This window comes from Mugil cephalus, chromosome 12, assembly GCF_022458985.1.
Source record: "Mugil cephalus isolate CIBA_MC_2020 chromosome 12, CIBA_Mcephalus_1.1, whole genome shotgun sequence".
Classification (NCBI taxonomy): Eukaryota; Metazoa; Chordata; class Actinopteri; order Mugiliformes; family Mugilidae; genus Mugil; species Mugil cephalus.
The window spans coordinates 16,353,236-16,369,904 of NC_061781.1; the positions used below are offsets into that span (position 1 = coordinate 16,353,236).

The 16,669-nt window shown below is 43.0% G+C and overlaps 2 protein-coding genes across 3 annotated transcripts in view; one reads left to right on the top strand and one right to left on the bottom strand.

Annotated features, from left to right (window-relative positions):
* The window catches only part of igsf3 (immunoglobulin superfamily, member 3), a 67,772-nt gene extending 64,699 nt beyond the window's left edge, over positions 1-3,073 (top strand). For both annotated transcript variants that reach the window (XM_047600433.1, XM_047600434.1), the window contains one exon: positions 458-3,073. In XM_047600433.1, coding sequence (XP_047456389.1) covers positions 458-708 — 251 coding nt within the window. In that variant the 3' untranslated portion in view covers positions 709-3,073. The remainder of the gene's footprint in view (positions 1-457) is intronic.
* A 7,790-nt stretch (positions 3,074-10,863) lies between these two features.
* Positions 10,864-13,479, bottom strand: rpe (ribulose-5-phosphate-3-epimerase). Its single transcript, XM_047601962.1, has 6 exons — positions 13,290-13,479; positions 12,878-12,957; positions 12,637-12,776; positions 12,282-12,416; positions 11,258-11,344; positions 10,864-11,175 (listed from the first exon to the last, which is right to left on the bottom strand). Exons 1-6 carry the CDS (start codon positions 13,409-13,411, stop codon positions 11,053-11,055), a joined length of 687 nt encoding a protein of 228 aa, XP_047457918.1. The 5' UTR covers positions 13,412-13,479; the 3' UTR covers positions 10,864-11,052.
* Positions 13,480-16,669: the final 3,190 nt, after the last annotated feature.

Below are 16,669 nucleotides of genomic sequence, written 5' to 3' on the forward strand. Positions count from 1 at the left end.
AGTACGGAGCCTTGCTTTTGATCCATTCCTGTTTACCCTGTTAAAGTTACAGCGTTAGGCTTTTAATACGAACTCAACGCTTCCTTTACCCATTTCAAATTAAAAGCCCTCTGGTGTTTCAGAAACGCAGAAGCCCGTAAATGCCCAACAGTGGCTTTTATTGCGGAATAAATGCAGTCGTGGTGTTTAGTAGCAACAACCGGATGGGATTAACGGACAACAAAGCACTCACACACACACACACACACACACGCGCGCGCACATTGCAACTAAAATAGGACAATAATCCAGGACAAGCACAGCGTTAAAAATAGCTTGATTATTCTGTTGAATTTACTGAATTAAAGCAACATCATCCTTAACTGGCATGTCCGTTATATGACGGCCGCTGTGAGTTTCTTTTATTTGTTTTAATGAGCCGCTGGTCACCAAGTCTTTGTTTGTTCTGTGTCAACAGTGTCCTCGCTTCAGTCGGTCGTGTGCGCCAACGACTCCCTCTTCTACTTCGTCTTCTTTTACCCCTTCCCCATCTTCGGCATCCTCCTCATCGCCTTGCTGCTGGTGCGCTACAAGGGCCGCAACAACAGCAAGAGCCAAGAGGGCAAGAACGGCGCCCCCCTCCTGTGGATTAAAGAACCTCACCTCAGCTACTCGCCCACCTGCCTGGACCCGCCCGCGCTCAGCCTGCACCCCGGCTCCGTCGACTAAGGGAGTCAGCCCGTCGCGGCTATCGCGGATTTCAGCCCAACACGATGCCAGGGGAGCATTATCGGGACTCCACCTCCAGACCTTACTGTTGTTCACTGCTGTGTTGAATTAGTCAATCAGATGATCAGTTTAAAAATTCCTACCCTGGTGGTTATCTATTTTACGTTTTAAAAACTCTGTGTGTGTGTGTGTGTGTGTGTGTGTGTGTGTGCGAGGACGGGTGTACCGCGTCGGCACGAGTGACTGTGCGGACCGAAGGGCGCGAGAGTACCGTGAGCCTCTCACCTCCTTTTTTTTTTTTGTTTTCTGTCAAAACTTAATCTCATAGCTGCATTTTGATTTTTATCACTCTAAATATTTGTCTATTTTTCAAAAAGAGGAAAAATCCTGTGCACATTGAGATCGCTGGGAAGGACGTTTAAGAGAAGGAACTCTATAATCGACTCTGGCACTGAGTGGATGCCAAAAAAAAAAAAAAAAAAAAAAAAAAGAGTCTCTGCACTGATCCAAGAGCAGCCACAGCCTTGCCCACTATGTTGGTTGCCATAGTGATGCTCTGCGCCCACTGACTTGGTGGCTGCTGACTTGGTTGCCAGGCTGCACGGAGACAAAGGCTGGGACACACAAGTCTGTGTCCTGAGCGAGGATGTGTGTATGTGTGTTGGCCCACCTGCCTTCACAATGAATTTGCCTTGGCAGACAGAAACAAGTCCTGGTGTGCCACTTAAACACTGCCAGACACTCTGGCCTTAGTGAGAGACTGTCCCGCTCTTCTCCTCTACCCCCCTCCCCGAAAAAAGAGACGGCGAGAGAAAGAGAGGGACGTCGGAAAATGGGAACGGAGAATAACGAACCGCTCTCTCCTACTGAGGATACAATACTTTAACACAGGGGATTTCTTTCAGTGCCAAGTCCTTCTTAGTTCATCGCTGTCCTCTGCAGCCAGTGTTTGAAGTTTAAGCAAGAGGGGGAGGGAGCCGATTGGTCGGGAGGCAGATTGTAAATATGTCTTCTTACCTCCTGCTGCGGCTTTATGGGCCTCGCTGGCAAATAAGGGGGGATTTTACACTCATATTAAATCAGTTCGATTGTCCTGGTTAAATCAGAGTTACTAACTTAAATTCAATCCTGGCACGTTTCTTTTAGTTGCCCAGCGTGACCACTCCGTGCTGTCTTCAAAAGATATCAGATGCATATTAGTTTGACGAAAAAAGGAAAAAAAAAAAGACTTAAAGAGCCTCACTGAAGTTTACTAATGCGTACATGTTTAATAAAACACTAAAAATGTTGTCGGCACATTATAAGAAAACTATCTGATGAGGCTTTTTGTGTTTATTTTAAAAGGTTTTCTATTTATTGTTTTATACTATTTTGCATAGCTTTGTAAGTTTTTTCTTTCTTTTTTTTTTTTTTTTTGCTTTGAAATTCTCTAAAAACTCTGCTGCTTGCGTTGCCAGGCGACTGCACCAAGCACATTATGTCAATAGCCTGTGTGTTGACAATGTGGTAGAAGTAGAAATGCTAGATTTGTCCTGCGCATTGCAGTCCGTAGCATTTCATACCGGGTTGTCGAGTTTGATCAGTGTCAAAACACTGTATATCTATAACTATTAATGACATTTACCGTGGCTTTAAATGTACAATAGTTGAACAGAGAAGTCACGAAAAATGGATTCACTTAAATGCTTTTTGCTTGAGTCGCGTTTATTTAGTGAAATGTGCTGTGACACCTAGGTAGGATATTTGGTCCGAGACGACTTGAAACCGAACTGTTCAAACGTGTTCTAATCATGGATCCGCGCTGAAGGCGTCCCCCTCCACCCTCCACCCTCCACCCACCAGGTTGAAAACCTGTGTCACCTTCTCTTCTCTGGAACAGCAACACCCGGGAAAAGGTGCGAAATCCTCCACCCGTCGCGGGCCTAACCCATTCACTGCCAGACTGAACATGAGAACTACCGAAAAAAAACCTTGACATTGTCGTCTCAGTCGTGTCAACGTGTATATTGCATGACAATGTTGGAGGAGGAATTTTGATGTTTTGTAAACTTTGAACTCTTTGAGCGTCGTGTTTGTGTGACAGAGCCGAGAACCCCCCCACCTCCCTCACCCCGACCCCCACCCGCACCAACTTCCTGAGCCGAAAAGTCAACACAAAGCCCCAGTCTCTCGTCATCCTAGATATCTGACTGCCAGTTCCAGATGCCCTTTGAACCTGTGAAGTAGTACATTTCAAGAATGGGTGTTGTGGAGATTGTGTTTGATATTATTATTGCTCATATTTGTCTTTTTAATGCTTTGCTTTTATGCGGCACTTCATTAAACAGATTTATGTGAATAAACGCTACATGTATGTCTACCGAGACCGACACAAGCCACGGGCGCCTGAGACTTCTGCTTAATTTTTCAATCCCCCTCCCCTCCATCTCAAGTACGCCCGCTCTGGGTCTAATCACCTGATTTAGAAATGTGATGCGCTTGACGAAATCGATCCGCGGAAGTGGATAAGTCGTCTTTTTAGCACAGAATGTGGTTGATGTGCAGTGCAGGCGTACATGTTGCAGGAAAGGAAAGGGAGAGGCAAAAAAAAGCAAAGTCCTGACAATTTAACGATGCAACACCTGATTTTTACTTTAGTTTTCTTTTGGCAAACACTTATGTGGGAGAAAGTAAACGCTAGGACAAATGCATCTGCAATTTTGAGAGAATATGATAATGGCTTGTCTAAGCCAAAGCATTAAGCACTACACAAATTTTCCATTATCCATTGCACAGATGGGAAGTGGTCTGAAGAAAAAATAAAAATAAAACATTGCAGCGATATATTCAGGAAAACATCTTGGTCCTTCTGATCCAATATACTATCATACTGTGTATGACGTCAGTAGATTATTAATACTGCAGCATTAGTGTATAAAGAGCATCACAACGTTTTAGTAACTGGAGGTGGAATTGGTGTAAACTACTACTTTTATACTTCACACACAGGCAGAGGGAGCCATGAGACGACTGATGAAAGAATGAAGAAAAAAACATGAATTTCTGATTCTGTTTTCAGTTGTTTTTTTGATGGTTGCACCAACATTTGTTGAATTTTAAAAATTAAAAAAAAAAAAAAAAAAAGCACTATTTGGTGGACCTGCTGACAACTTGTAGACATCCGAAATGAGACATCAGTAGCGAGAAAGTTTGAATCTTTAACAATGCATTAATTATTAGCATTTTAAAAGCTCGGATTATCCGTTGTGTAAAATATTCATTTAAAAAAAAAAAGAAAAAAAAAACCCAAAGCCATCTACTAAATGTGAAGTGGAGTCAAAGTATTCCCTTCAAAACGACGGAAGTATAAAGTTGGATGGAAATTCTCAAGGAAGGTACCTCAAGGTTATACCAAAGTACAGAACCGAAGAGTATATGTACCCATTTACTTCTCACCGCTAACATATCCAGGCTTTATGATACACGAAATATGCCTTGGTGGTTGAAGTATTGCCTCCCTTACTGCAAGTATTTCCCTTAAATGCCATTTTGTGTTGCCCACATTGACCAGGACCAACTGTTGCATCCTGCATCGGTAGCAAATGGTAATAGAAATGCCTGATGTCAGTTTGCGTAACAGTGAAAACCTCATTTGAGCTCACTTGTTGGCAGACTGATTGCCTTTTATAAATCTTAGATATTCCCAGAAACGCAGGTTGGGCGAGCGGTGCCGCGGAGCAGCTGCTTTAGCCGTGGTGTGTAAATCACATAATCCGGGACTTATTTCATGCAAAATTCATTTTAATCTTTCCAGATTTGAGCCAGGATGTGGAGGACGTGGTCGTGGAGTGCCACCAGCGTCGGCGCTGTGCAGTCAAACTGGTGCTTTTTGCAGTGGTATTATTAAGATTATCTGACAGTGCTTTTGGCTGTGCTTTGACGGCCGCATGCATCTGCTTCATATTTAGGTGTAAGATGGTGTGCATTGATGAGTTCAGTTGAGCCACTGACTGTATTTTTTTTATGTGACAATAGTTTGTTTATTCCCCCTTTTGTCCTGCTATTACAGTTCCCACTGTGACCATTTAAAAAGGCACTTAGATATTGTCAGTTTATTGCAATGAAATACATTCACTGCATCCTTCTGGTTTCCCTCCAGCCATATGCATTTTGCAGTATGTGGAAGTAGGTTATTAAAACCACATATAACCGTAGAAACAATTTTCTAACGGCGTCTGTGATTTACTACCGGCGAAATTCCTGTACACAGAGTTCTGCTTTAACCGTAAAATCATGGCTAATGCTTTGCAGGTAGCAGGGTCCTTTTGACCCCAAACAACAAAAGGGTTTATTTACTCTGCATGTGCAGCTGGGTTCGTGTGTGTGTGTATGTGTGTTTTCGGGGGGAGAGAGAAGGACTGGGTCAGCATGTCAGAGGATAAATGATGCTTAGAGGGCCTCCTGCAAGTTAACTTTTTTGACAGCCTCAGCAATCACATCTCACCATTCATAACTCACCCAATGCAGATGGACTTGCTCACTCTTTTTCCATCGCTCGCTCTCTCTCTCTCTCCCTCTCACACACACACACACACACACAAACACACAACTCCAAAGCAGTAAACTGCAGTGTTCCAGGACTCAATCTCATTTGTACTTCTCTCTCCCCCTCTTACCCCTTCTCCTATGAATTCATATTAACTCATATTGATGCACACATACTCACAGAGGGCAAGAACAAATGCCGCTACCCGGGCCATAAATCACGGTGATTCAAAGGGAAAAGGCATTCACCTCAAGAAAAATCAGTTTGGGTTTTGCTCGTGGGGCTGATAGATCTGTTACTGGATCCTGTGATTCATGCAGGTTGCTTTGCTAGTGCTTCTGGTCCGGCACCAACCACTGTCTTTGACTGAAAGAAACCCCTCATTCCAAGATCCACTGATGCTGCAAGCACCGACGGCGAGCACCCTGCCAACGCGCCGCTGATGTTCTCGTCGGCAGGCCCCGTCATAACTTTGCAGGATGGAAAAAAACACAGAATCCTCCGCCTTCATCTCGCTGTCCCACTTTCCCCCTGTTTTTTTTGTTCTCTGCCTCCATTTTCTCAAGCGCACCCCCCCTCCTGTGAGGAAGGATGTGTTTTGCATAAAAGTAAGCAACGCTCATGCAATCGCGCGTCTTGCTGAGGGCGCAGACACCAGAGGGCACACTTGGGCAGACAGTACTTAACGATCCAGAGCGGCCGGGCAAATACATTATGATTTATTACCAATGAGAGAGAGAAAGAGCTGAAGAGAATACAAAGAGAGGACGCGTCCTCTGCTGCTTGCACCGTTCGTTGTTGGCTTTGCAGCATAATAACAGCGACGCAGACAAATATCTGGGGATGCGGGTCGAGGCGAAGTGTGGATATCAGCAAGAAATGTTTGCTTGGGTGGAGAAATATGTAGACTTAACCACAGTGCTCTAGTAGAATCTAGTAAATATAAGCTAGACGGATAAATTGTTCTGCTCTTAGAGATGAAACGTAAGGGCTACGAACATGTGTAGAGATTCTCACTCCCTGACACATGATACCACAACCTTTTGTGCGGCGTGACTCACTCGGTGATGCAAGGGTGAGTCAAAAAGAACAGCAGGGAATTTTGTAAATATATGAACAACTAATGAAGAGATTTCTCTCTAGATGATTAAAGCAGACTAGAAAGCGTGAGTAATAAAGGTAGGAGGAGAACAGATGTACCACCTGTACTGGAATTTGCTACCGATGTACAAGCTGCAGGCAGTAATCGATCAGGCTGTGATCTCTGTAAATTCTGACTGGAAAAAAAAAATCAATAGCTTTATTACGGGGCCTGTAAGTTAAGGTTGTTCACTGGTGTGGGGGGAAAAAATGAAGAGTTTGCTGTTGACTATCACGGAGGCTCCGAGTAAATCCTGCACATCAAATGCAGCTGGGAAAAAAAACAAAAAAAACAACATAAAACACATACTGACAAAGCAAAAATACTGGTGGTCCCTCGTCATTCATTATGGATTAAAAACATGCACAAATTTACAAACACGCACACTAAAATATTCTCATCTCATCCATAGTTGATAAAAATCGTGTGTGTGCTTCCACTGGCTCTGCCCAAGATTCAGTAAACTGATGCTACGGTTGCGGTGGCATTCCCACGGGACCTCTGCATTTAGTCTCTGGATCCTCAGAGGGCCTGCGAAAGCCTGGAGATTCAGATGTAGAGCTAATTAACTGGTGCATCCATTCATTGTCGTGTTTGTTTTATCGACGATTTGGATGATGGCGCGTGATGGGTGGCAACAAACTGAGAGGATTTGGGGAAAATTTAACAAAGGCCATTTTGTCTTCGCGAGGGTGTGTTTGTCTTAGCTAGCTTAACACCAGCCGCGCTAACGCAGCTGGTAATAAAGGTTGGGTGAACAGTAGCAGATGGAGGGAAGATACTAGCCTTGAGGCACTTTTAGTCTACAGTAGCAACTCTGCGAGGCTGTAAGCTGTAAGCACAGCGGCGCAGTTGAGCTAACAAGAGCGTGCTAACATGCAACAAAAGGTTCTGGCTTTGAAGACTTGGAGCCTGTACTTTGGCCTTTCTGCGTGGGGTTTGGATATTCTCCCCTCTTCCTATGTGTTTTTCTTTCCCCGAGTGCTACAGCTTCCTCTGCCAGTCCAAAGACTCGCATGATAGGTTTAATGGAGATTCTTAACTGGCTGTAAATGCGCATGTGACTGTAAATGGTTGTTTGTCTATGTGTTCGGCTTGCAACAAACTCAATCCATGACATACCCAACCCAGTTTTTTACATAATGGGTTTAGCAAATCTAATCTAATCTTTAGACCAGGATGAGATATTTAAAACTGTGTCAACATCATTGTGGCCGTCAAGAAAAAACATCAGGGGATCACTCGTCTAAGCTAGATGTGGTGCTTCAGCACAGGATCTGTGCAGAGGGTATCCTGCAGGTACGCCTTAGGTGCTGCAAAGCTACACCCTTTCGCCCCGAGGAATAATTATTCAAGCTGAGCAGATATGATTGACTTAAAATTTTCATGGTAATCTATCTTTTAGTTGCCAAGGCATTTACTGCTAAAAATATCTGCATATCTCAAGCCCAAAGTGGCGGGGCCAACCAACCAGCCTGCCAATTCCACAGTAATGTTGCAAGCATGGCTAATGCCCCGGTGTGGAGTTCATGCAGCTATATAAAACGGTTCCATACAAGCAAATTACTATTTTAAGATAATCTCATACTATAGCCAGCACAGTAGCACGGCTTCAGGCGTTTCACACATGAGTCCTGTAAACACGAGATCTGATGCAACGCGTGCAAACACCCCTCCTCCTCCTCCTCCTCTCCCTCCTGATGAATCAGATGCTATCCATCATGGCTACAGCATTTACAGTACAGTAGCCCACCTTGCTGCAAGGCAAAGCAAAGAGATCTTTTGTAATGTTATCTTAAGCAAGTTGTTTTTCGAATTTTAATAAGACGACGCGCATTCAATCAAATGGGGCCTTTATGCATAAGTAAAGTTGGGAACAACAGCGAGCTAATCAGCGTGCGCATCTTGTCCTCCTGTGGGACGCCAAGTAATTATGAATGAGCAGGAGCAGGCAAAGTGAGTTCACTAATGTGCCTTTAGTGCTGAAGATGAGGAGAGGAGAGCAGAAAGATATAATTCCACCATATAATGATTCCAGAAAGGGGGAAGGGTGAGTCATGGAGGCAGAGAGAATGCAGCGGGGAATAGACGGAACATAATAAATGGCAGCAGGAAAGTGCAGAAGAAGAAAATTTGAGAGGAAATGTGAGAATCGTATTCCCTCATGACAAGCAGCTACTTCAAACGGCATACTTGGATGAGCCTGTTGAATATTTGACAGTATATAATATACAAGAATCTCGCATTCAGGTTCTCCCGTGATTGTGAATACGGTTGGAGATACTGGTATCAGAATGCTTGAAACCCTAGGGTAAAATTTTCAGATGTGGATTTTACTCCTGCTCAAGCCAGGCGTAAAGCAGATCTCTACAGTGGTGAGAAGCCCCTGCGGTACATGAAGCGCAGACTTTCGGAGGGACGTGCTGTTTGGTGATCTGACCACCTTCACTGCGCGCTTGTAAACCCCCGTGGTACTCCGTTGAAGTCTGCACGCACCTCTGCCAGGGGTTGAGTCATTCCCTCGCTGCAGCTCTCTGAAGATCAAAAGCTCTACATGATGGCTGTCTGACTCATTTTTGGTGTGAAATCTTTTGTGGACCTTCGATATCTGCCCTCTCTTTCCACCTATTCCAGGATGTGTTCAAAGTTTTCTTTTGTACATACCCAGTGGCCCGCTGTGAAAGACATCGGCGGCCGCGACATTGACCGGGAATAAAAGCCGAGCCCTGATTGATCTTTGACCGGTCTACTCTGCCATCCCTCATCTATTAATGCTTTTAACCACCGACGACAGCACATGTAGACGTAGTTGTCATGGCACCAGAGCAGGAAGTCTCTCACGACTGACTTTGATGTGCAAGTCACCATGTAAAGTATAATACAGCACAGATATAGATATGTGTCGCTGCACGAGCTGTGCATCTTCAATTTGTGCCACTCACGTCTCTCTGTCTGCATTCATAATTTCATATCGAATTAACAAGTGGTGTATAAACAGTGCAAGACGATTTGGAGAAACAAACAACAACTGTCAATTAACTGGCAATGAAACTGTGACATGACTTGAGGAGTATGGCACACGTGCGAGCGCCGACAACTCCCTCGCATTGAATCGTCTCTCCCTTTGCAAGGCAGCAGTGACATTGGAATACAAAACGGCTGTCATCATCTGTTAGAAAAGAAATCGGTCACTGGAGATCCCCCCACCCCACACACACACACACGCATACATGTACACACATGCCTCCCTGTAATGTACAAACCCTGAGCGAACCTCTGTTTACACACATGCAGCGGTGCAGTGGTGAGACGATGATGACATTATCTGACATCGTATATAAGGTTGAAATGAAAATACAGATTTTGGGCATGAATATTTCAGCCGGCCTGTGAAATGCCTCCAAGACATTTTGCTGCATTATTAAGAGTGAGCTGCTTGCAGTGTGAAGTGTGTCACGGGTGATTCTCATTGATAGAAGGGGATCTTTCAGCGGAGAAAGAGACGACGGACATGTCTTTGGTCTTTCTGTGTGTCCTCAGGGTGAGGCTCCCACAGTCGAGTCTGGCTCAACAAGTGCAACATAGCATGTACTGTTTCCTGGAAAGATATCTCCTTATTCCAATAAATAAATAAATAAATAAAAATAACGACCGGTTGTTGTTCACTTGGCTAACAGCGGCGGGTGAGGTGAAGATTTCTCGGAAAAGGGTTAAAGCAGTGCCATCAGTAGGCACCGAGGCAAATGGGTGACAAATTAAATGAAATTTCAAATAATTTCAGCAAAATGACTCATCGGACTCGATGCCCAATTTGCTGCTCGACTCTTAGTGGTGCTGTTTCGCGCCATGGAGTCTGAATGCATTACAGATTTCAGCACAGCAGAGCCATGTGAAATATTTGTCTGTGTTTACAAATTAATAATGAATCCATTAACAATTTAAACATTTTTTTTTAGTCAGATTTAACCACTATAGGGTTTTGAGCATATTCGCCCCCTGGTGTACGTACAATGGAAAAGCAGTCAGTGCACAGGCTCAAATTTGTAGATTTTATCTGTGGAAGTAATGTTAAAAGAAAAAAAATCATCAAAACGCTCGGTGTTAACTATTTAGCCAGACTAGAAATAACACACATTTTATTTCACTTTTTTTTTTTTTTTAATCTGGAAAACCCAAATCTTGTGCACTTTAGTTGTGTACAGTATTTTTGCTCAGCAGTACAGTAAGTGGTCTGTGAGTTCAACAAAACACTACTTGCCAACCTGCAGGTGTATCAGACGAGGTGCTCTTTGAGGAATTTTACCTCCATGAATGCTTTATACATACGGTCAAAATCAAAACACTATTCAGGAATGTTAAGTTTTTTTTCAGCGGAGTAGCCGTAGCTTCGACCCTGAAACTGTTGGTCCCAGGCTGAGAGGAGTTTCAGAGAGCAGACTGCGGTAGAAGAGGATGATGTTTTTGTAGAGGCACGATTCAGCTTCACTCGAAAAAAAAGTGAGTTGGGTTTGGAGCCGCCGGCTCAAAACCTCCACTAAAGCCCCCTCGCTCTGACCGTGACCCCTAGACTTCTACCCCAGAAATGTCTGTGTCGAGTCATTTCCCACCGATCGCTGTGGTTTGTTGCTGAGAAGGGCAGGCAGAGCGTTGCTGCGGGGACTTCCAGAAGTGGGACATTTCAACGGTCCAGCGATCGTTTCTGGATTGCTTCGGCCACCGCCGTGCGGAGGAGGGCGATGACGGAACGGGGGTCTTCGCTGCCGATCACAGCGCTGCCTGACACTATCATGTTGGCCCCTGCCTAGAGTGAACGTACACACACAAAACGTAAAGGAAGGCTCTAGGTGGTTCTCTGAGTAAGCTATGACGCTTGCGTCTCTTACCTCCGCGCACTTGTGAATGGTGTCAGGGCCGACCCCGCCATCAACTTCGATGTCTAATGAAGGGAACTGGCTCCGCAGCCAGCTCACCTGTCACATGAAGAGAACCAAGACAGAGAGCTCAAACGTAGCCCAACGCAATCACCACAAGTTCTTAGGACGGTAAAGAGACACACTGCCGTGGGTGAAATTACACCAGACTAAATAGAAGTCAGACAAAACAAGTGGTTCTATTAGGAAATGTGAACTCCCACCTGAGCTCTCATCAGCAAACTGCAAATGTTATTATTTAACACAACACTATAGCACTCAAGCCTCACGTCTATGTGAAGGTGAAACTTAACGTGTCACTTTCACTGTAATGCCTGTAATCATAGAATTTAGCAGAAGATGGTTAGAAAGTTATAGTTACTTTGCCGCCTCATTGTTATTGTGAAGCATAACCACGGTCATAAAAAACTTTAGTGACTCAGAGAAAATGCCAACCGTACTTTTATGACGCAGAACTGCTGTTATTTAAGCAATTCTTTGTGTTTTAACGCAGTTTTATGTGAGGCTGCCCTTGGTTTTCAAGTTTGCGAGCCACTAATATACTACAAGTTTTTTATTATTATGTGATATGTGGCATTTATATTGTATATAACTTGTATAATCTATCCCCCCAAGGTGTTTTAACTGAGTGGAGTTTTGTTTGGAGCACAGCGGATCACCCACCAGGTATTTAAACTCTGTGTCCACCCCTCAAATCCATGATATCATCTGCTACTGCTCAAAGACAGCTGGTTGAGATCAATTTTGTATTTTTTATATTCATATTTATATTTCCTCCTCAAGTTTGATGACATGCTAGTTTACAAAAGGTAATTTAACAGGGGCTCCTGTGACGCACATTTCCTGTCTATTATAATTTAAATCATTTTTAACAAACAAGATATTCTTGTGTCCCGAACTACAGGATTAGGTGTGATTTTGTGGTGTTCTTGTTGCATATTTCTCTAACCGTCCTCCTTGCTTAGGCTGGTTTTACCTTGGGCATCATGTCTTCCATGAACTTCTGTCCCCCAAAGCCAGGCTCAACAGTCATGACCAGAGCCATGTCGATCTGGTTAGCCCAGGGTGCCAGCTCTTCAACCGTCGTACCAGGCTTTATGGCCAAACCCACCTGCAACAATCACATGGCGGTAATATAAGGAACTGCAATATAGAAGTGACCAGTAAATATAGAAGTGATTCTATATCGTCTTCTCTCTAAGAGATAAATCACTATAAAATCACTTACGTTTGTAGCTGACGCCAATCTGGTACAAATATCCACTTTGGATAAAAGACACAAGTGTGTGTTTTGCATTCTGCCCGTTAGAGCATTGTTATCATGTCCTCACCTTCATTCCACTTTCTTTAATCTCTTTGATGAGGTTTCCGGGGTTTGTCGTGGCCTCTAAGTGGAAGGTGTACTGGTTGGCTCCTGCTGCAGCCATGGGCTTCACCCACTGCTCAGGCCGAGACACCATCATGTGCATGTCTGCAACATCAGGCACTGTCATGAAACTGAACTCCAGCACAAAGCAGAGTATGCACAGTTAACTTAACTGGGTTACATGGGGATGATTTATATATCCTCACCAAAGAAAGGATCTTGGCCTACTGACTTCCTCAAGCACTCCACCATGGGATGGCCAAATGTGATGTTGGGGACAAAATGCCTTTAAAAGGAAACAGTTGTGACAGTTCAGTCATCTTGCGTAAAGAGCTGCTGGGCAACGTCTTGCATAAGGGAGATAAAGATCTGTCCAAACTATCAGGCAGAAGGAAGAGATGTTAGGCCTTGACATAAAGTGTCATGTTTGACACCCAGAGGTTTTGAAATCCTCTAAGCCACAAAATCCCAGTTACATAAATAACAGCTCACCAGCTTAACTTTTGGTAAGCTATCTTAGCTTGGTGATGTTAGCCAACTTCGGCTCTGAAGCCTCGCGCTTCCAATTGGCTTGCTAGCCCTTAGCACGCTAGCTAATCTCACTGCTGATAAACTGACCCGTCCATGACGTCGAGGTGCAGATAATCTGCCCCGCACTCCATCATCCGCACGCACTCGCTGCCCAGGCAGGACAGGTCGCTACTCAGGATGGACGGGCCGATCTTCGCACTGTACGCCATGCTGGTGACTGTGTGTCTCTACATGCAACCTGCACGGCAGCTAACACAGCAGCCGTAAAGCGACATGACGTAAACATCTACTTCCGTTAACGTCCTTCCCAAATAAAAGTCACAGGTCCGTACTTGGTGGTCGATGGCCGAATGTACGTCGCTACCCATTTATATTATTCTGTTATTTAAAATGTCGCACAAATGCTGACATCTATAGAAAATATTTACAACGATCTGTAAGTTCACCATGACGATAGTTGCCCATTCACTTTTTTTTACTCCACTTTCTAATCGCGTCGGTTGTAACTTCTATTAACAGTTACTCGAAAACATCTTTTACTTGCTTTGAAAATAAAATACATTTTAAAAATATATATTTTTTTGTATTATATATACAGGCAAGGGAAACTATATGAGAAATAAGTAACTGATACGTTTAAAAAACCATTTTATCGTTCATCATCATAGTGGTATTTTTTTTCTTCCGGTCTCTAGTAGTCTTAATTTTAAGGCATCGTTTCACAACTTCCGGTTTTGCTCTATTGTCGGTGGGTGTTTTGATAACTCCTCTGTGGCCCATGGTCTGGACACACACTTCCGCCTTCAAAGTAAGACAATGCTTGTGTTTTAACACTAGATGTCGCACAGCTCATGTGGAAATGAATTGGTAAACTCAGTGGATTTAGTTTGAATGATAGAAAAGTAGACTATTAAATTTGAACCTGGATTTGATTTTTGACATTGTGTTTCTGCCCACCCCTCCCCGTGCATGCAGTAAGTAACTGTGATTAATAATGCCAACACTCTGAATAATAGTAATAACAAAGTAATTTTTCTGTGGACACAAAATTAAAACCAGATTACATTGTTGACTGTTCTCGTAACTGGACTGTTGGCCTGATATGTCAAAGGGTTTTGTAATCAGTGTTGTTCTTATTGGGACATATTGGTTAGGTAATGTGGGGCACAGTTTTGCAAGTGTTGTAAAATGCACAAAATTGCTGAATCGCTTGGATCTCACCTCAGTTCCAATAATCCAACATTCACTCTTCGCTTCTTTCTGCAACTGACCATTACTTTTTTATTTATTTTTATTTTTTTTACATCACTCTGGTAGATTTATTGTTATCAGCCTCCTTTCGCAATCTGTCTCTATCAATCTTCGCCATCACTTGATTTACACACTATGCTATGTATTAATCTGACTGGATAGATGGTTTAATGGCCTCAGAAGATGATGTTTTTATTGATTCAAGCAGTGTTCTGGAGCTGGGCAGACAACAGGTTAGCCTGCAGGCTACCATTGTCTGCCAAAGACACAAAGATATATCAAAATGTATTCTTCAAAAGGCAGAACACTGAATAGAACTGACAAACAATGAAAAATAGACTTCCTGAAAGTCAGCTGAAAAGACCAGATAATGAAAAGACTTAACATCTCCAGTGCTGCTATATAAAATGATAATGACAATTACAAACTTGATTCATCATTGCCTGACTACTAATATGAAAATGTCTGATTTGTTGAGACTAGTTTGGACAGCTAGCTCTCAGTTAAGGCATGTCTGAGCTTTAATTAGTTCCGGTCCAATTATATATTCTTTTTCTTCATCATTTTGGAAGTTAGCATGACTGAAATAGTCTTTTTTTTCAAAGGAATGTGTAAGTTGTTGTGTGATTTATAAGCAGCAGAAGGCTGGGTCTTTAAAGGCCTCTCTGTAGCACTCTGTTGGGGCTCAACCCACAAAGAGCAACACTCATATACTCAGAGTGGCTAAACAGAATCTGACATTTATGAGCTTTGCCCACGTCTTGCATTACTGCAGCAATGATGGAAACACTACTGGCATGTGCACCCCAGTAGAAATGACATACACCATTTCTGAGTAGGACTGAGGGTGAGTAAGTTGGCGCCACAGAGAACTAGAGCCTCAAGAGACTCCAAGGAGGGTAGTAAATAAAATAAAAAAAATAGCTACGAGCTTCGACTGCTATGTTGTGGAATGCTGCCATAGTTACAAAGGCCATTTTTATTAGGCAACAGAAAGTGTCTCAATCTTCAGAGAAGGGCTAATGGAAAATGATTCATTGCAGTGATTTTGAGCGAAATGAAAAATCAGCACAGCTTGAAAAGTCAGTTTCCACTTGCTCAAGCTTGATGCATTGCCCCGCCTCAGCGATGCACTTGTGTTTCATGTTTAAGTGGGGTCATTCTTTTTCCTGTACCTGACGTTAAGACACATTCCTGACCTTTTACTGTAAACAGCTAAAAAGCTGCACACATCATTTCAGCCAGCCATAAGCTTCTGTTTACTGGAGTCCCCATTAAAGACACCTTTTTTTGGTTTAGCGCAGGAGGAGTGACTCAGGAATGTGACTTGCGCTCATTGTGAGGGATCTTTTCAAGCTGTTCTCTGTTACTCTTTGTTGACGAGTTCCCAATTCTCATTTGAATACTGTACCGGTAATACCACATTTTTAATGTACTGAGTGTGCCGTAAGACAATGAAGACATTCTCCAGAAAGCAGTGTGAGAAATAAAATGACCTATGAACAAAACGTTATACATTCTCAGAATGCAGTGTCATTCTTTCAAGCTTTCAATATGAGAAGAGAAGAGAGGAGAAGATTGTTCATCAGTACTGTCCTTAAATAAATAAAAAGGAAGTCAAATGTATTCTTTACAGAGAAAGAGTGTGGAACAAAAACTAAATGACACGCGGAATTTAAAAACTCCTCTTTAAAGTACATACTAGGCACAAAAAAAGCGTATTTACAGCAAACTTATCAACCAAACCCATGAATAGATATAAGTCTTTGATGGCCTTTTAAAAGAATACAAGTAAAAACACAAGTGAAGCTACTGTTGTTGTACAGATGACTAAACAGACGTTGACTGTCAATTGCATCTTTAAATCGACTGCATGCTTTACCATCTGTTCTTACACCTCGGGCCTGGGCCCCTCCATAGACTTAGAATCCAAACTTATTTTCGAACCTATTGGAATGATCGCCTCTGTGTTTTCTACTTCTTCATGTGAAAAAAAAATAAATAAATAAATAAATATATATATATATTCGTGTCTAATAGCTTGTGATTTCTGTCACATTCTCTCATCTGTGAAAACAGTTAAAAAATGTATTTCCACCAGCACATCTGCACAATTAGGAGCTGACATGGATGAGGCCGAAGACAAATCAGTTCCATTCCCCATAGTGTATTAGCTGCTGCCATTTTTTATTAAGTTGTTGGAAAGCTACAGCGGT